Raw genomic sequence first — 21,186 nt, 5'->3', positions numbered from 1 at the left:
GAAACGTATCGCTGAGGTATTAATCGTTGCGGTCGAACTCCAACGGGACTTGGGACTTCTACGAGGAATGTGTTGTATCATCGTAATCCGTTCTCCATTTTGATTTAAGGTGGTAATCGCATAACGGGATCGGGTGGTCAGGCTCGATTATTTACAGACTGCCGTCATATAGCTGGACTATTGCTGAGTGCAGCGTTAAACAACAAGCAAAACAAAAACAAAACAAAACAAACAAACAAAACTCACGGAATACCTGTATATCAAAACGATGGAACTCTTAGACATTTGAATGACATTTTGATATGACTATCAAATTAACTTATGTCACACGACAAACACGCTTCTCGTCTCGATGTACAATACCTTCGGCGTAGCAGGCTACAGAAGTGTGACTAATACTATAACACGTTCACGCAACGCTGATGATTTACCAAGTCTTGCAGCAGCAGCCTTGTAGAACAGTATGGTATGACAAAATACTATCGATATTTCACTTCAGTGGTAACATGTGTTGCTATAACTATTGTTATTCCTTTACAGTTACTACAGTTATGTTTTCAGACTAAGATCAATGACAAAAATATTATTAACAAAACACGTTTTTGCCTTGTCAAATATACTGTTGATCGCAATTCGTGGCCAGCGCCGAAAATATAAATTGTATCAGGTCAATTGATGAGATAATAATGTGTCTTGTTTACAGGAAAATACAAATATCTTCCACACTGGACAGGCTTTACTTTCCGCCGTCCATGTAACCGCTTGTTAGTCATTGTATAATCAGCTCTCATAAAACTCCTCTATAAAAACATGCATCAGTGTTTAACATTTTTGTTTATACATTTATGACTGTTCCTACATAAAAATGAAATAAACATGTCAATATACTGACAAGCCAAACATGTGTTTTACATGTCATGAATCATAAACGTCAAACGCCATTTCATAGTCCAGCTGGTGTACTAGACATCTCGGTTCACCACACCTGTCATTATTGTCCATCATACTACCGAGGGACCCAGTGGTACTGAAGAGATAGACATCAAGTTGAGCACGTGCGCATGACCAGAGATTGACATGTCCAAGGAATATGGTAGGATCGGGTATGGTTACAAATAAGAAGACTGTTCGAGAGCTACATCGCGGATGTTTATATCGGTCGTCCTTTACTGTTCTTGACATTGAAGGTTGTGATGAGAAGCAAACCTGTCAATTCAAATAAGAAGATAAGTAATAAAGTAAGTACATGCACGTGAAATAACAGTTGTATATAAGTTGTATAAAATATGTCAATACAATCACAACCACAGAAAATACGACATTAAGTTAACAGGGGCGTGAGACAACGCAAGTTAACAAAGGCATATACGAGTTCTATATCCGACATTCTATTCGAGTTCTTCTGCTTCAGTGATGTGAATCTTCAAATTAGAAAAAATAAGGAAGATAAATACTTTACAAATACGTTAAGGCAATGTAATGATTAAAAAGTAAGATCGAATCCTTTTGCATTCATGTAGTATACACGTGTAATTCGTAGGTAGGCCATAACCTGTCTTGATACTTACTTAGGAAGGAAAACCCGGCAATCAAGCTGAACATGCCAAACCAGCCAATCTGTGCCTTGAGCTGAGACGCCAAGATGGCCCCCAGTGGTGCTGTGATTGTCTGTAGTGAAACCAGTTTGTTTGTTCAAAGTGAGTGAGTGACATGTGTTTAACGCCGCTTTTAATAGTATTCCATTTATATCACGGCGTGTCAGCTCAATGTGGGAGGAAATCCCGAAGTCATGAGGTCTTAGACGTTTACCACTTCGGTGAAACCAACGAGCACGGAAGTGCTTCTGACAAACCTAGAAACATAATCGGGGCGAACCGGATTTGAACCCACAATCATAGGTTTCGGGCGTGCCCAAGGGACGCAACTCTGCACAGTTGGGCCATCCGTGCCCCCTGTTTGTTCACAAGAAAAGAGACATTGCACATTGCAACATCATACAGAAGAACGTTATATTACAGTAAGCGGAGCTCAATCATACTCCAGATTCATAAATATACTGATTGGATATTGCTCTCGTGATAATATAAACAATATTCCCTATGCTACACCCAAGGTTCAATACTGTTTTAAGTTTGTAATGATAATTAATTTATTTTTTTTTCGCTATAGTCAGCAATATTCCAGCTGCATTACGACAGCCTGTATATAGTGTGTACCATCGACGACTTTACAAATACTGGCTCATGCTATTCTGAACTGCCTGTATTAGTGCCATTTCCCGTCTTACCTGGGAAGTAAAAATGAGACCAAAGTTGATTGGGTAATACTTCTCCCCGAACGACCTCGCGGCAGCCACAGAAAACAGGGAGTAGTTCCCCGCTAGGGTGCCGAACAGAAGACACACGTATATGAAGTAGAGAGCCTCCCCTCCTAAGGGCGTGACGTTGAATGTGATCATCAGACAGGAGAAGGAGGTACACATACACATCATGGCTGTCTGGGGACAACATAGTGAACGCTATAAAGACACGTCTTATAACATTGATACAACATAACGTGATTATTAATTCGTATTTAATATAAACTTTCAAGACCTGATGTAGTTTTCATGTTGTGTATGATATGGTATTAACATTATTTGCAATGGCAGTCATGTACATGTGTATTAGAAACAGTTTAATTCATACCATCTTTGTTAAGAGTTACGTATCTTGCCTGTGTGTCTATATCAAAGGCAGTTATGTTTTGGAATCATTCGTGACCAACTCGTGTTATTCCGGGACAGGGGCGGTCGGGTAGCCCAGTGGTTAAAGCGTTCGCTCGTCACGCCGAAGACCCGGGTTCGATTCCCGACATGGGTACAATGTGTGAAGCCCATTTCTGGTGTCCCCCGCCGTGATATTGCTGGAATATTGCTAAAAGCGGCGTAAAACCATACTCACTCACTCACTATTCCGGGACAAACCGAATAGCGACTCGTGCCCCTCTCATGGCCATTTGTGCGAACGGGCATACCTAAAACAATTGTCAACTCGTTGCGTAATGGTTCACATACATTTCCCCATTATTACATAAATTTCATATGCAATTTAAAGCACATCTGAATATGTGGAATTGTACCCTCATCAGTATGACTGAACACATTTAACTGAGTTTGGGGTAATGTTTTAGATGCAAGACATATGTAAAATCAAAAATTATTTCTGAGGGATTCTTTGATGAACAACTTGAAATCAAACGCGCATTCTGATTGGTTTGTCGTATTTTCGCACATAATATTCATCGATAGGAGGACGAGTCTTCTTGCAGGTTACGGAAAGGGGCGATTGGTGACGCATGGTTTTGGAATATGTCCAAAAGCGATTCAGAAATGGCGGCCATTTTGAAATGCAGGATGGACCCACAAATGTTCATGGCAACACTGGCAACGTCCCTTTTCTTCGATGAAAGACTTTAATGGCTTTTTACGTCGACCCCAAAATAAAGTTTTCTTACAATAACTCATATAAAAGATGTCAAACAGCTTGACTAGCTTTTTCAAGTATAATGCACAGTGGATGTTTTGACGAAGCACATTCACCTATGCAAATCTGACCTTAAATGAAAACCGGTCTGCGATGAAACCCCAGAACATCCTTCCTGAGAAGTTAAAGGCAGATGCGAAGGCCCCAGACACTGCCAGGAACACGTCATTAGTGATGAATGTCTGCCCGTAATCCTGGAAAATAGACAGCCAGGGTCAGACATAACAGGATAAAATACTTAGGGAATAACCAACAAGCTACGCAGAACTGCTTGTTACCTGCTATTGGATCACTAACGGACCTCCATATTTCCAAGTTTCGAGAAACGTGTATTCAGGCTTGGTACGATGTACTTGTACATTCTTCATGCCTCGTGCTACTCTTGATTGAACTGCATCAGTCGAAGCAATACAACATGAGCATAAGAAAGATAGATGGGCTGATATGCAAATTTACAAGGCCTAATTAGTGTCAGCGTCTTGTGTGCGTTGCAATAATTAAGTCAAAGCCACTGGTCAGAGATGCAAGGTATGTCTTTGAACTCGACTGATTTACCCAGATAAACCAGAAATGAAAGCGAATCTATCTCATCGTGACAAAACCCTTTCCACAAAACTGTGTGAAAAAAAGGATTTCAAGTTTCCAAAAGTTAACTTTTCATTTACGTTCACCAATATTCCAGCAGCTTCACTCCTTGGTGTCAACAGTTCGCAGCTTTTGAGGTACAATCGGGCATTCTCTATAAACGACGATTTCAAATAGCGCCATGCGACTCTTGCTCAAACGTTATTTGAGATGGTCCGAGTGAAGCTTTCAAAACGTTTTATTATTGATGAACATTTCCAAATGTGACGCATCAGTAACAAAAATCGTATCCGATGCAATTCCTATTTTTACTTGTGTAATATGTTCCGGTCTTTATTCAAATGAACAATTGCCTTGCCCTTGCATGTGTTTGTAGGGTGGGATAACACATGGTATCATACTCTATTTGATATTGATTCATGAACACACGCTCACGATACAATCGGGATCGTACCCTGGACACTATAAGTATGGAACCGTGCCGTGTATTTGATAAGGGAACGACAATGTAATATTAAGTTTGAGGCCCTGGGATTTAGTTTTGTTTTGTCAGCGCTTCAAGTCATGCATATGAGAAAGAAAAAGCCAAGCAATTCATTTTGACCACACCACATTTATTCCCAGAACATTTCCAGTGAGCGATAACATTTCTCACGTGAACGGATAAAATATTTTTTCATTTGTTCTTCAAAAATCCCATGCCCACCTTATAGAGTGATGACAGGAAGACCACGCCCTGCCCGTTGAACAGGAAACACAACCACAGAGTGTAGAACGCCCGGGTCTTCAGGACCTGCAGGGGACGCAGACTCTCCACCACACTGGCAATAAACAAGGTTGAATACGTTTGTTTTGTCTGTTTGTTGTTTAAAGCCGCATTCAGCAATATTCTGTAAATAATCACGTCTGGACCAGACAATCCAGTGATCGACACCATGAGCATCGATTTACTCAATTGGGATGCGATGACATGCATCCACCAAGTTAGCGAGCCTGACCAACCGATCACGTTAGCCGCCTGTTATGGCAAGTATGGGTTGCTGAAGACCTTTTCTACCACGGAACTTCACGGGTCCAATGTTAGATTCGACCATTAAGCACATTATCTTAATAGGACAATAAAGCATGTCCGTACGTAGGAATAATATAAAGTCATATATAATGATAACCTGACACATATCTTAATAACTTAATTCAGATGTGCCTACCTTATTGTTTCTTTGGGATTCACAGGCGAGACATTTCTATCATTACTATCACTGTTGACTGTGATGTTGGTCATGACGATGTTGTTGCTGCTGTCCAGCTCAGATTCAGATACATTGTTAACAGATGTCTGCAACACGAATATGAGGAGATAGTTTATGAATGATGATAATAATACAGAAATGAACAATGGGGAAAGAATATCCGTGAATTAGTTGGGCTGAGCACGCGTCCAAAAGTATGTCAGTTATATAACGGCCTTGGTGACTGGTCACCCGTGCCCACTGAAGAATAGACCAGTAGCAAACAGTGTTACATCGTCACATGTGTCGCACTATGGGTATATACATCTGTATTGCTAGCTTCGTGAACCCAGCTGTACAAGTTGGAGGCAGGTGTAAGTTTATTTTGCCCCCTCACTGCGGAGGACACGGGATGCCGGTGGGGGCGTGTGTAACATAGTGAAGAAGACCTTGGTCCGCTTCTTCATATCGCGAAATGTCGTAAAGCCCATTTTCACACTGCTGCGTACAGCGTACAACATAACAATATTTTAACAATTGTCACTTGGCTATATTTATTGCTTCGATGTGTTCAAACAAAGGAGGGGGCGGTCGGGTAGCCTAGTGGTTAAAGCGTTTGCTCGTCACGCCGAAGACCCGGGTTTGATTCCCGACATGGGTACAATGTGATATTGCTGGAATACTGCTAAAAGCGGCGTAAATCCAAAACTCGCTCACTCACTCAAACAAAGGAAGATAAGAGTTTGCTTGAGGATGATAATGATGGTGTACGTGATGACGATAATGATTACTTGTGGTGATTGTGATGGCGATAGTGATGACAATGGTTTAATCGTGACGGTGGAATGGGGGGATATAATGCTTTGATGAGGATTGGGATGGTGTACCCCATGACTTACCGCCTGTGTCGGGGGGTCAGATAGGAGGAGGACGCCCACCAGCTGCATGGCGGCGTATATCCCCCCTGTCAGCACGAACACCCAGGGTACCCTCTGTAGCAGCTCCGGCTGACTGAAGTAGCTGCAGACATGATAAGACACGGTGAACATTGGTCTCCGCAACCAATTCTTGTCGTAAGACGCAACTACGATTGTCGCAAGAGACGACTAACGGGATGGGTGGTCAGACTTGCTCACTTGGTTGATGCGTATCATCCTATCCCAATTGCGAAGATCGATGCTCATGATATAAATCACTTGATTGTATAGTACAGACTCGATTATTTAGCTGAGATGAGCTTCAACAACAAACAAACATGATGAGACACACTAGAACGGGGTTAATGAACCTCCTGCCAAAATGAACTCATCCCAACATGTCTAAATCGATTCATCATCACGTGGTATTGTAACACAGCCTGTCAGCACAGCAGGACTTTTAGCCTTCTCGGGCAAATTACACATGATTTACACCAATATGTCACATATGTCCTCTCAATCCAAACCAGAAAACCTTAAGCTTTCACGGCATCAATCGTTTTGTCCAGTCTAAAATGTTCCATCTAATCACGCCAAATGCTCATGACCCTGTTTGCCTGGTTTCTGGGTATCGTCCATTCACACAGATTTTGAAACCTAAACGCCATCGACAATAGCCAGTGTATTGAGCTCTAATCAAGCTTTTCGCATTCGATGGTTATTTACTAGACATTTGGCCAGCCTGACACCAATCCTGCATGAGTTGCACATTCTTAAGTGAAAAAATGTCTTCCTTAGTGCATCCGCCACAACAGTTTCTTGTGCTGTATTGTTTTGTGCTGTATTGTTTTGTGCTGTATTGTAGTTTTGTGCTGTATTGTTTTGTGCTGTATTGTTTTGTGCTGTATTGTGTTGTGCTGTATTGTGTTGTGCTGTATTTAAGTTACCGACGCTACACGCCTTCTTGCACCAAGCTCTCCTTTTGGCCCTTTCAGTTTCATCAGCTAGGATAGCGGGTTATGGTCACTGATAGCGGAAAACTTGTTCCCTTCTAGGTCCATGGATAATTTGTCAAGTGCCAATACAATTGCTGAATAGTTCCTTTTCCCAGGAGTCAATGCTATTGACACATACACAATAATTCACCCCTTCTGTCCCCAACCTGTAGTTTCTGGCATCTGTTTCTACTACACATTTCTCCTAGAAATCTGGATGGACTAGGACTTGAGCAGTATTCAGTCTCTCCGGTAGTATTGTGAAGGCCGGTTCACTTTGTTCGGTCCATATGAATAGAATATTCTTCTTAGTCAGGTGATTCAGTGGTCTTGCAAAATCGGCAAAATCCTTCACACATCGGCAATTATATGATGCCAGCTCTATTAATCTTCTGACCTCAGTCGCATTCTCCGGCTGAGGAAATTGTTTATTGATATTTGTTTGGGTCTGGCCGTACCTCTGTTTTTGCAAACACACATTTTTGTGCATTCAACTTCAATCACATCAATGTGTCACTAATTCCTGGGATCGAAAAAATGTCTCCAACCGTCTTGTCATTTAATCATGTAAAATCGATACAATATCTTGTGGATGAGTTTTTCTAATCCAAACAATATTACTTGCCCAAGGACTGTTGCGTGGCCTGATGAGATCTTTGTCTAGATTTTCGTGAACAAACTGTTCAATACCCAAACAGGCTGTCATGAGGTACCCGACCTGGTCTCTGAGCCACTGGCGTAGCGTCTGCAGTGGGGATTGAATGTTCAATTACATCAGTTCGTCTATAGTTCACTATGGACTGAGAATACATTTGACCTCTTCCTAATTATATACATGTTGTATATCTGCCGATATATCTGATTTGTTAGACAACAATTGACATTTTATCAACTGTATCTGCCATTTCATGTGATATCTAGGCTGCTCTACCAGGAATGCTTGCTATCACAGCACAATCTACAACATTGTTGGAAATGTTCTTATTACAGTTCCAGCAGTAACGTAAGTTGTTATGAGGATTTGTCATGTGTAACAGTTACATCGCTTTGCCTCTCGTTTGAGAACTTAAAATATATTTCCAGATTTGATTGTTTTATGTTCAAATTTCCCACATTTGTAACACTGACCTTTGAAATTCCTGAAACAATCCCCAGCAAAGTGACCCTACCAGCAACGGGAATAACAGTTTTGGACTCTTTCCTGCTGTTGTAAGAGTTCATTATTGCCAAAACTGTTTCCGACAATGGTTGCTGAGCCAGTGTGAGTTCCTTCAAGTTAGCAACACTATCCTTCCTTTCTATCATATATATCCATTATCTTGTCCAGATACCATCCCAACAGCCTGAGAATATGTTTCCCAAAATATTTGATTTGCTCTTTTGACTACTTTATCTAAAACAGCTTCTTCCCTTACTTACGATGCTAGTTTGTTTGTGACATTCCCATTTAATGCCTTCCGAGCCTGGGCTAGTAGGACTGACGCTTGGTGCTTTGTTTCTTAATGTCACGATGTTTCTTCTGCAAATCGTAATGCGAATAGGGTCTCACCGTGTCTCTGCATTCTATTTGCTGAATCCAATCGAAATTTGTGCACAGATTGTTCCTCCCCAAACCTTCTTATCACTGTTTGACGTCATCTTTCCTTCGTGGATTTCCTCCACGAGGATCGGGTAGACTGTAAAAGACTTCCCCAGCGTAGCAAATTTCCTGTTTTCCGTTTTCTCTTTGACGATGCAAAATGCCTCTAACTGCTTCAAATGACTTCTTATTCCGCTATTATCTCCACTGTCCCATTGTTTCGTCCTGTTCTTAACCGCTGGCACCAGTGAAAGATAGTAACACAGCTCGTACCGCACGACTTGTCTATACAAGGTGAGATGAAGTGGAATGGGGTTTAGCTTCGACCTCCGTTACATCCCCACAACCTTAATAGATGTCCTAGCACCATCTTCCAAACATTCGATCACGTACCATTACTTTCCAGTTAATTAGCAACACTAGAATCTCCCCAAACGCACTAACTGTGTTTATGCAGAGTTATCACCTTTTGACCGTAAGCGCATTTCGCTGAACGTATAATTACTCCAATGCCTTCTTTCAGTTAAACATTTTTGTAATCAATGAGGACTGTATCGACACGAGTAGATAATACATTCACACCTTTTAAAAACAATATGTTTCTGTCCTAGTCTTGAGGCTATTTTATTATCCAAAACTGGCCTCCACAGAAGATATTGCTCGGGTGAGATCAATCTGCCTCCAAAGAGATATCGCTGCATTGGATTTACATCACAATACGGACCATTGTGATGTCATCGTACCATGACGTCACTATCAAATGACATCACTAATCTGTATTTTTTTAAGCCAAGACGCTGATACTTCACAAAAAGTAAAAAAGTGGGAAGAATGATGTTGGATGTCAAATAGAATCTTACGGTCGGCATGGCTCGTATTGATATATTTAATATAAACAGGCACGAAGGGGAAATTATCCATATGTTTTATATTTTGTCACATAAATGCTAACAATATCTATAGGTGGCTGTACAACTCACTGTTCTCCATTGACCTTCAAATCCGGTGACAGATTGTCTGGGTTGATGAAGGCCGTTTGGACCAGGTTAAAGATGAACGCTCCTCCCCCGAACCCCGCCACCACTAGACCACCTGCCAGACCCTTCCGTTCTGGCAGCCACTGGCAATCATACAGTTACACACTATTAGTGAGTGAGTGTTTTAACTATAACATGGAGAGTTTGATTCTTAAAGGTTTACAACAATGATGACACCCATGAGCATGGGGCAGACAAACCTAGAAACATTTAGGCCAAATTTGTCATCGAAAGATCATAGGTTTTAACACGATTTTGGGACGCAGCTCTTGTCAAAATGGCACAAGTGTCCTCCACACAATAATATTGTGTGACCATTTTGTCACAGTTAACAGGGTGATTTTTATAATCCCAAGTTCAATCTTTCAGTAATTAATAAACATCGATTTCACCTTCATGGCGCATCCCATGGGTAGTGGGTAGGCGACCCCGCACCCAAGTCCGTTCATGACGCCGTACGTAAAGATGACGCCTATGTAGGAATGCCGCACCGTAATGAACGTCAGCATGACGCCAGCACTGAAACCAAACATTGAAAGACAGAGAGAGTAGTGTAAACCTTTGTATGTCAGGTGGTACCTTAACGACAGAGAGAGAAGTGTAACGCGTTGTTTGACAGGTGGTAGCTTAACGACAGAGAGAGAAGTGTAAAGTTTTGTGTGTCAGGTGGTAGCTTAACGACAGAGAGAGAAGTGTAAACCTTTCTGTGTCAGGTGGTAGCTTCACGACAGAGAGAGAAGTGTAAAGCTTTGTGTGTCAGGTGGTACCTTAACGACAGAGAGAGAAGTGTAAAGCTTTGTGTGTCAGGTGGTAGCTTCACGACAGAGAGAGAAGTGTAAACCTTTGTGTGTCAGGTGGTACCTTAACGACAGAGAGAGAAGTGTAACGCGTTGTTTGACAGGTGGTAGCTTAACGACAGAGAGAGAAGTGTAAAGTTTTGTGTGTCAGGTGGCAGCTTAACGACAGAGAGAGAAGTGTAAACCTTTCTGTGTCAGGTGGTAGCTTCACGACAGAGAGAGAAGTGTAAAGCTTTGTGTGTCAGGTGGTAGCTTAACGACAGAGAGAGAAGTGTAAACCTTTGTGTGTCAGGAGGTAGCTTAACGACAGAGAGAGAAGTGTAACGCGTTGTTTGACAGGTGGTAGCTTAACGACAGAGAGAGAAGTGTAACGCATTGTTTGTCAGGTGGTAGCTTAACGACAGAGAGAGAAGTGTAAACCTTTGTGTGTCAGGTGTTAGCTTAACGACAGAGAGAGAAGTGTAACGCGTTGTTTGACAGGTGGTAGCTTAACGACAGAGAGAGAAGTGTAAAGCTTTGTCTGTCAGGTGGTAGCTTAACGACAGAGAGAGAAGTGTAACGCGTTGTGTGTCAGGTGGTAGCTTAACGACAGAGAGAGAAGTGTAACGCGTTGTGTGTCAGGTGGTACCTTAACGACAGAGAGAGAAGTGTAAAGCTTTGTCTGTCAGGTGGTAGCTTAATGACAGAGAGAGAAGTGTAACGCGTTGTGTGTCAGGTGGTAGCTTAACGACAGAGAGAGAAGTGTAACGCGTTGTGTGTCAGGTGGTAGCTTAACGACAGTGATAGTAGTGTAAACCTTTGTGTGTCAGGTGGTAGCTTAACGACAGAGAGAGAAGTGTAAAGCTTTGTGTGTCAGGTGGTACCTTAACGACAGAGAGAGAAGTGTAAAGCTTTGTCTGTCAGGTGGTAGCTTAACGACAGAGAGAGAAGTGTAACGCGCTGTGTGTCAGGTTGTAGCTTAACGACAGAGATAGTAGTGTAAACCTTTGTGTGTCAGGTGGTACCTTAACGACAGAGAGAGAAGTGTAACGCGTTGTGTGTCAGGTGTTAGCTTAACGACAGAGATAGTAGTGTAAACCTTTGTGTGTCAGGTGGTAGCTTGACGACAGAGAGAGAAGTGTAAAGCTTTGTGTGTCAGGTGGTAGCTTAACGACAGAGAGAGAAGTGTAAAGCTTTGTGTGTCAGGAGGTAGCTTAACGACAGAGGGAGTAGTGTAAACCTTTGTGTGTCAGGTGGTACCTTAACGACAGAGAGAGAAGTGTAACGCGTTGTGTGTCAGGTGTTAGCTTAACGACAGAGATAGTAGTGTAAACCTTTGTGTGTCAGGTGGTAGCTTAACGACAGAGAGAGAAGTGTAAAGCTTTGTGTGTCAGGTGGTAGCTTCACGACAGAGAGAGAAGTGCAAAGCTTTGTGTGTCAGGTGGTAGCTTAACGACAGAGGGAGTAGTGTAAACCTTTGTGTGTCAGGTGGTAGCTTAACGACAGAGGGAGTAGTGTAAGCCTTTGTGTGTCAGGTGGTAGCTTAACGACAGAGAGAGAAGTGTAAAGCTTTGTGTGTCAGGTGGTAGCTTAACGACAGAGAGAGAAGTGCAAAGCTTTGTGTGTCAGGTGGTAGCTCAACGACAGAGAGAGAAGTGTAAAGCTTTGTGTGTCAGGTGGTAGCTTAACGACACAGGGAGTAGTGTAAACCTTTGTCTGTCAGGTGGTAGCGTAACGACAGAGAGAGAAGTGTAAAGCTTTGTGTGTCTGGTGGTAGATTAACGACAGAGGGAGTAGTGTAAACCTTTGTGTGTCAGGTGGTAGCTTAACGACAGAGGTAGTGTAAAACTTTGTGTGTCAGGTGGTAGCTTAACGACAGAGGGAGTTGTGTAAACCTTTTTGTGTCAGGTGGTAGCTTAACGACAGAGGGAGTAGTGTAAACCTTTGTGTGTCAGGTGTTAGGTTAACGACAGAGATAGTGTAAACCTTTTGTGTGTCAGGTGTTAGCTTAACGACAGAGAGAGAAGTGTAAAGCTTTGTGTGTCAGGTGGTAGCTTAATGACAGAGGGAGTAGTGTAAACCTTTGTGTGTCAGGTGGTAGCTTAACGACAGAGATAGTGTAAACCTTTGTGTGTCAGGTGGTAGCTTAACGACAGAGAGAGAAGTGTAAAGCTGTGTGTGTCTGGTGGTAGCTTAACGACAGAGAGAGAAGTGTAAACCTTTGTGTGTCAGGTGGTAGCTTAACGACAGAGGGAGTAGTGTAAACCTTTGAGTGTCAGGTGTTAGCTTAACGACAGAGATAGTGTAAATCTTTGTGTGTCAGGTGGTAGCTTAACGACAGAGATAGTGTAAACTTTTGTGTGTCAGGTGGTAGCTTAACGACAGAGATAGTGTAAACCTTTGTGTGTCAGGTGGTAGCTTAACGACAGAGGGAGTAGTGTAAACCTTTGTGTGTCAGGTGGTAGCTTGACGACAGAGAGAGAAGTGTAAAGCTTTGTGTGTCAGGTGGTAGCTTAACGACAGAGGGAGTAGTGTAAACCTTTGTGTGTCAGGTGGTAGCTTAACGACAGAGGGAGTAGTGTAAACCTTTGTGTGTAAGGTGTTAGCTTAACGACAGAGATAGTGTAAACCTTTGTGTGTCAGGTGGTAGCTTAACGACAGAGGGAGTAGTGTAAACCGTTGTGTGTCAGGTGGTAGCTTAACGACAGAGATAGTGTAAACCTTTGTGTGTCAGGTGTTAGCTTAACGACAGAGAGAGAAGTGTAAACCTTTGTCTGTCAGGTGGTAGCTTAACGACAGAGATAGTAGTAGATAGCAATAAACATGACCGTCCGAAAACGTATGACGTCCGAAGACCTATGATCCGACGACACTTTGATAACATTGAAACATTGCGTGGCATGATGACAAGCAGTGAAACAAGTGACAGTGTGACTTGACCATTCATATGTTGATCAGATGTTTAAACAGTCTACCTCATCAACCAGGAGCCCTGTGGAGAGTGCAGTGGATGTGGATGTTTTTCAGTTGTTTAAATAGTCTACCTCATCACGTGAACCAGGAGCCCTGTGGAGAGTGCAGTGGGTGTGGATGAATTTTTGGTTTAAATAGTCTACCTCATCACGTGAACCAGGAGCCCTGTGGAGAGTGCAGTGGGTGTGGATGTATCTGTTGTTTAAATAGTCTACCTCATCACGTGAACCAGGAGCCCTGTGGAGAGTGCAGTGGGTGTGGATGTATCTGTTGTTTAAATAGTCTACCTCATCACGTGAACCAGGAACCCTGTGGAGAGCGCAGTGTGTGTGTGGATGTATCTGTTGTTTAAATAGTCTACCTCATGACCCAGGAGCCCTGTGGAGAGCGCAGTGTGTGTGTGGATGTATCTGTTGTTTAAATAGTCTACCTCATGAACCAGGAGCCCTGTGGAAAGCGCAGTGTGTGGATGTATCTGTTGTTTAAATAGTCTACCTCATGACCAAGGAGCCCTGTGGAGACTGCAGTGTGTGTGGATGTATCTGTTGTTTAAATAGTCTACCTCATCACGTGGACCAGGAGCCCTGTGGAGAGCGCAGTGTGTGTGGATGGGTCTGTTGTTTAAATAGTCTACCTCATGAACCAGGAGCCCTGTTGAGAGTGCAAGTGGGTGTGGATGTATCTGTTTTTTAAATAGCCTACCTCATGAACCAGGAGCCGTTATAAGAGTGCAGAGTGTGTGGAGGTACTGTTGTTTAAGTAGTCTACCTCATGAACCAGACGCCGTTATAAGAGTGCAGTGTGTGTGGAGGTACTGTTGTTTAAGTAGTCTACCTCATGAACCAGGATCCAAGTAGCACGGTGAGTTTTAAGCCCAGGGTCCGGCTGATGATCCCCCCAAGAAAGATGGCTGCTCCTTGCCCCATGAGGCAACATGCGTAGATCCACATACTGTCGCCATAGTCAATGTCAAGGCTGGATGTGTTGTTACGTAAGTATGACGTCAAGTACGGTGTCAAGTTACCTGTAAAATCAGAACAACGCAGTCGCCGAACGATCGCATCCAAAAGGGGGCGTTATATGACGATCGGTATTAGAAGAAAAAGGTGCAGATAATCGACGTGGGGATTATGCCAAACTTACTTACGTATGAAAATTAAGGTAACTATTTTCAAAGCTTGTACATTTTATCGACTTTCTTTTTGAGGCTGAACATGATGTTAATATATCATATAATAGATGCGCCACTCATGGCTTACTCTCCCTTCAGTATTTTATTGTACGATAAACAACGACCACGAGTCTTTTAGTCTTAAATACTAGTTTTTCAGTTGAAAAATTGAGATACAATTTAATAGCGTTTTCACTTTTAAATTTGACTTAGAATTATATCCAGATAATTTGACTCAACGTACTTTTGGAAATCGATTATTTGACCTATTGTGCTAGCTTCCATCTCAGGACTTTGTGATTTGCGTAAACTGCATTTATGCATATGTTAGTCTGTGTGTAACATGACTGAAAATAAACTTTTTCCATTTATTATATGAGGAGAGAAATGAAAACCAACAATTGTGAAAATGTGTCATATCAATAGTGAAGCTCTTCAATTCCAGTCCGGGAGAAGTTTTCTGAAGTCAACCTGAAAAACCCATTCACGACAGCTTTGTGGTCATCGTTGTCGTCATAGCGCTTACTACGAAGGTAGTCTTTCAGCTCAGGAAACAGGTGGAAATCACTTGTTGCCAGGTCTGGCGAGTATGGAGGGTGAGGAAGCTCTTCGAACCCACATTGTCGCACAGCAGCCTTCGAGAGGTCTCAGAGTGAGTGAGAATGGTTTTACGCAACTTTTAGAAATAAGCCAGCAATATCACGGTGGTGGACACCAGAAATGGGCTTCACACATTGTACCCATGTCGGGAATCGAACCCGGGTCTTTGGCGTGACGTTCGAACGCTTTAACTACTAGGCTACCCGACCGCCCCTAGAGTGGTGTGAGAAAAGGCATTGCTATGAAGTAGCAACAGTCAGCATTCCTGGCAGCTTTTCTTTGATAGAATTATCAGGCGATGAAGCAAGTCAGCATAGTAGGCACAGGTAATCGTCTTTCGTCTTTCTAAGCAGTCAACAAAGATCACACCCTTTGCATCCCAGAATACAGTGGTTATAACTTTCTTCGCTGATCTTGAAAATTTGAATTTCTTTGGTGCCATAGAAGTCGAATGGTGCCATTCCACGGACTGAGGTTGTTATTACCAGTCACTAATCTCTTTTTAAATCCTCTTCAATTAGCTTTAACTATTCTCTGGCAATGTCAGATCTTTTTTCCTTCAGCTCAGAATTTAGAAACTTTGGCACCCAGCGAGCAGATATCTTATTCATCTATAAAGGTTCATGAATAGAAGTTTTAGTGAATCCATGGCTCAGACCTGTGTCAGCAATGTTAATACGTCTATCTGACAGTATACAGTATTCTATCTTGGTTGAATCTTCACTGATGGAAGTCGGGGGACGTCCACACCTAGGGTCATCATCAAGACTTGTTCTCCCAGCCTTAAACATAGCTGCCCAAACTTGAACAGCGGAATAGCTAGGACACTTATCCCTATACACCTGTAACATGGGGTCATTATTTTCATGCGGAATACTTTCTCTGAAGTAAAAAACTTGATGACTGCCCGGTACTCGTTCTTTTCCATGTCTGTGTCCATGTGGACGCCTATCACTTCCAACTGTCTGTCACTTATATACAAATGGCCTCAACAGACCAAATACACTTGCAATGAACAACTCAAACAATGTACTACATAGAAAAGTTTACTAATAGTTTACCTTAGCTGAAAGTTAGTCAGCCTTAGAACATTTTGACCAGCCCTCGTATTGTGGGAACGAATTTCAAACATTGTTATGTTTTATTTCATCACCCAAATGACTGAAAATGATAAAAAGGAAATTTAATGTATTGTTTTTATTTCGTTGTGCTTATAATCCTCGCATGTGATGTTTTTAAGCCTCTTTGAACTTCTTCGCTTTGACGGAAAAATAAATGTAATACTATTTTGTCGTTTTGTAAATTGCCTTAGTGATAATTTTAGTCATTTTACACATTGACTATAACATATCTATACTATATTACTCGCAAGAGATGTTCCTTGCACATATGATATAGGGCAATCTAGAAATGTATGTTATGCATGATGTGGACCAGCTGGAATTGTCTGTCTTCTGAACTAAGACACGAGGTACCAAGTTACCCCTGACATTTGATATAACATACAGTGTATGTGACCGTAACGTAATTTATGCAGAGCTGCATTCAAGAGAAAACCAAAAACGATACTCTCTTGTACGATCACCTTAGGTACACAGACTTTGGTTACTAACAATTGAAAGGCCGGAACACTTCTATGATTGAGCATATTTATTATGTCTTAGCACCTACAGTATACAATCTGATGAATGTTTATGCGGCACATTTGCTTTTGTTATTCTTGTTGAGTCTATTATTGATTTACTAGATGTGACAACTTTTTCTACCATCTGGAACGATGATGGCGATACCTTTGTGTCCTTTTTACTTGGTGGCTTGCCAACAGAAAGTACTATGGCTATTGAATACAACATGTGGACAAGTATTATGCTCCTTGTATGTAAAACTGTTAACATGGGACACACAACAACAATAAACATCCTATTCTAATGAGGTGAAACTGCCTGTACATACAATATATCACCCGTTGTTTACATACACTCTTCAAAACAAGAGGCCCATAGGGCCTGTCTCGCTCACCTGGATATTTACGCAATCATGATAAGATATACATTTGCATTGTACATGTATATAAAACTGCAACTATTTCGTAATTTTAATCCTGTCAGCATTTAAAATGGGTGGATTTTAGGACTGCCGGACAGATGAACAGAAGGGGCAAGTCCTGGTAGCATATGTGCATTCCTCTCATTATACTCCAATTGTACATATGGTTATACGGTGGGGATCTTACTGTGTCCAAGTTATAAGCTCTTTAAGCCCCGCCCCTTAGTCCCCGGGGGTGGGGGTAGCATTTAGCCCCTTCATTTTTCCAGTTTGAATCCCAACCATTGGAGAATGCTTCCAACCAAATATGGTTGATAACTATCTCTTAGTTCCGGAGAAGAAGTCGTTTAAAACAAAAACGCCAAATTACCCCTATTTGGCCCCGCCCCTCAGCCCCTTTGGGCGGTCAGCTCCACCATTTGTACAGTTATGAATCCTCTCTACCAGAGAATGCTTCCAACCAAATATGGTTGATATCTACCTCTTAGTTCTAGAGAAGAAGTCGTTTAAAGCAATATAGCTAAATTACCCCTATTTGGCCCCGCCGATCAGCCCCTTCGGGATCAGCACCACCATTTGTACAATTTTGAATCCCCACCACCTAGGGATCCTTCCAACCAAACATGGTTAATATCTATCTCCTAGTTCCAGAGAAGTAGTCGTTTGGAGCAATATAGCCGAATTACCCCTATTTGGCCCTGCCCCTAAGCCCCTCTATTTTTACAATTTTGAATCCCCACCACATAGGGATGCTTCCACTCAAATATGGTTAATATCTACCTCTTAGTTCCAGAGGAGAAGTCGTTTGAAGCAATAAAGCCAAATTATCCCCCTATTTGGCCCTGCCCCTCAGCCCCTCTATTTGTATAATTGTTAAATCCTCACCACCGCAGAATGCTTCCACTCAAATATGGTTGATATCTATCTCTCAGTTCCAGAGAAGAAGTCGTTTGATGCAATATAGCCAAATTACCCCGATTTGGCTCCGCCCCTCAACCCTCAATTTGTACAATTTTTAATCCCCACCCTTGTCCAAAATTCACTTTCCAATATATGTTCGCAGAAAACGTTTATTGAATAGAATTTACTGATCAACATAAAATAGACATTTACAACACAACAATCTTTGAATTTTGCATTCAATAAACCGATTTTAAAATAATATTTGATATTGGAAATTTTAATATTTAAGTGTACATCTACCCGTTTTAAATTAAGAAAAATATGGAAACTTGACACCATTCAGAAAATAAAATCGTTGTAAAGTATAGGGTCAACAGACAAATGCTAGTAAATGATCCTGTATATTGCTGTCAGACAAGCCAAACATTATCGAACTACGTTCTGGAATAGATTTGACAAATTACAAAATATTACGCTCCTCAGTCAGATATAAATGAAACCAGACAAATCAGTTTACCATCTCTACTTAATTTACAACGATAGAAAAGGACTACATTACAGTATAATTACTAACGTTAACCTGTGTCGTGTTCCATGAGACAACATAACTTGACAATTCCTAAATTATCTCCCTTTGCGAACGAAAATTAGTGTCACTTTTCAATTTTGAAAAGAATTATGGATCTAAATAGACCCAGTATATACCGCGTAACATCCGACTTGAACACGTATTTTATATGCTGAACGCCTGCTGTTCGATCAAGGTCATTTAGAATAACGTCCGTTACTTTCGTCCTTGACTTTGTACGCAATGTGTTTACGTAAAGTTCTGCGAGCTCACGAGAGGACCATTTTTAGGGGAAATAGTGAAGTATCTTTTTGAACATTATTTCAATTCTAATAGCTATAGTGTGGTAACACTACCCTTATTGATTATAACATTTATTGGGTTTGAAAAATGTCTTTGCATAGCACACGAGTGCTATTTGTGTCCAGGTAGTTATGGCATCTTTTAAGAGCAAAACGTCAACATTTAGGAAATATGTAGGATTGTACGGAGTTTCACTCAGATAGTTGCGTCTATACAGTGTGAACTGACAATGTGATCGTGAAATCCGTGCCACTTCTCCATGCTGTTGTTATCGTCAGCGACTGGGAAACCCCCGTGACGTCACTGTGAAAAAACACCAACAATCTCCAACACAATGAGTTCTCTGTCAGACCAACGACAGGTATCGACAGGTTCACGATAGTTTCGAAAATGTATCTAATCTAAACCTTAAGATATCTTAGCCTTGAACGTAAGTTGTTAAGATTTATCTTAGCTAAGATCGTTTCGAAAATCTAGGCCCTGCTTATTACTGTCTACAAACTGAAAAGTTGGAAGAATGATGTTTTTCCACTTTTATCAACGCGTGTTGTTATATTTGGTATAAAAAGACACTTGGGTGAGATTCTCTAAATAACCTACGGGTATGTACGTGGGTAATCATGACGAGCCGGTTAGACCGGTTAGACTACACTGGTCCTTGCATAACTCCAGTGCGCAGCTGGTCTTCGCTGCTCTATTACACTTGTAATATTTGTGTTAGAAGTGGGTCAGATACCTATTTGTTTTCTACCTCAAACAATAAGCGTTTTCAGAAGCTTATCAACAGAGTAGAGTGTACATATTACTGAAAGCTGGATCTTCTACGCTAGGAGTGATGTACAGTTATATCTACACCGTTTACCCACATATCAGGACATCAGATGAATAGTAGCATATCGTGGACAAAGAATGACTGATAATACATCACCTTGTACACCATGGGACCGGTGTAATCAGTATAGAAACACGAGCTGTGCAACTCACCAAAGGAAAACACGGTGCCCAAAGTAAGGTGGACCATCAAACCTCCCCATACCACAAGGTAGGCCCTCCATTGCCCGCACGCCATGTCTCCTGCAGGTTAGAAAGATAATGGACGACGGGTAATACGTGCATAACAGGACAGGGTCTTGTCAATGGGAGCTTTGCACAGCACCCTACGACAGTGATTGTGTAGCGCCCGGTTACAACACACACTGGTGACAAAAGACTGTCAAAAGACTGTCAGAGTGTGTTGGCTGAAGGTGGCGAACATGTTCCTCATTAATACATAAGTACAGTGTGCATCGTGAACTTCAAAGGGCATCTTTATACAAGATAGGCGCTCCAATCGTCATCGCGCCCTCCATCAACCCCTCTCACGCCCTCCAACCACCTCTCACGTCTTCAAACCATCCCTCACACGTCTGAAAACCATCACTCTCACGTCTTAAAAACGTGAATCTCACGTCCTCCAACCACCCTTCTCATGCCCTCTATCCACCCCGCTCACGTCTTCAAACCATCCCTCACGCGTCTTCAAACCATCCCTTTCACGTCTTCAAACTATCACTCTCATGTCTTCCAACCATCACTCCCATGTCTTCAAACGATAAGATTCACGTCTTCAAACCATATCTCTTACGTCTTCAAACCATCAATCTCGCGGCTTCAAAAGATCACTCTTACGTCTTCAAACCATCCCTCACACGTCTTCAAACCATCCCTTCCACGTCTTCAAACTATCACTCTCATGTCTTCCAACCATCACTCTCATGTCTTCAAACGATAAGACTCACGTCTTCAAACCATATCTCTTACGTCTTCAAACCATCAATCTCGCGGCTTCAAACGATCACTCTCACGTCTTCAAACGATCACTCTCACGTCTTCAAACCACCACTCACGTCTTCACACCACCACTCTCACGTCTTCAAACCATATCTCTTCCGTCTTCAAACCATCACTCTCGCTTTTCTCAACCATCTCTCTCACGTCTTC

The 21,186-nt window shown here is 41.9% G+C and overlaps 1 protein-coding gene across 1 annotated transcript; it reads right to left on the bottom strand.

The window, feature by feature from the left end:
- Positions 1 to 241: 241 nt before the first annotated feature.
- Positions 242 to 20,434, bottom strand: LOC124122974 (oxalate:formate antiporter-like). Its single transcript, XM_046486194.2, has 11 exons — positions 20,191 to 20,434; positions 14,450 to 14,639; positions 10,259 to 10,385; positions 9,810 to 9,949; positions 6,238 to 6,358; positions 5,318 to 5,445; positions 4,816 to 4,930; positions 3,596 to 3,718; positions 2,288 to 2,497; positions 1,569 to 1,668; positions 242 to 1,206 (listed from the first exon to the last, which is right to left on the bottom strand). The coding sequence occupies exons 1-11, from the start codon at positions 20,273 to 20,275 to the stop codon at positions 1,151 to 1,153; spliced, it is 1,395 nt and encodes a 464-aa protein (XP_046342150.1). The 5' UTR covers positions 20,276 to 20,434; the 3' UTR covers positions 242 to 1,150.
- Between the last annotated feature and the right edge of the window lie 752 nt (positions 20,435 to 21,186).

The sequence above is a fragment of the Haliotis rufescens genome, unplaced genomic scaffold, assembly GCF_023055435.1.
Source record: "Haliotis rufescens isolate VD_foot unplaced genomic scaffold, xgHalRufe1.0.p SCAF_9, whole genome shotgun sequence".
Taxonomy (NCBI): domain Eukaryota; kingdom Metazoa; phylum Mollusca; class Gastropoda; order Lepetellida; family Haliotidae; genus Haliotis; species Haliotis rufescens.
The sequence above is the reverse complement of the archived record's forward strand: the minus strand, read 5'-3'. Positions and strand labels throughout refer to the sequence as shown.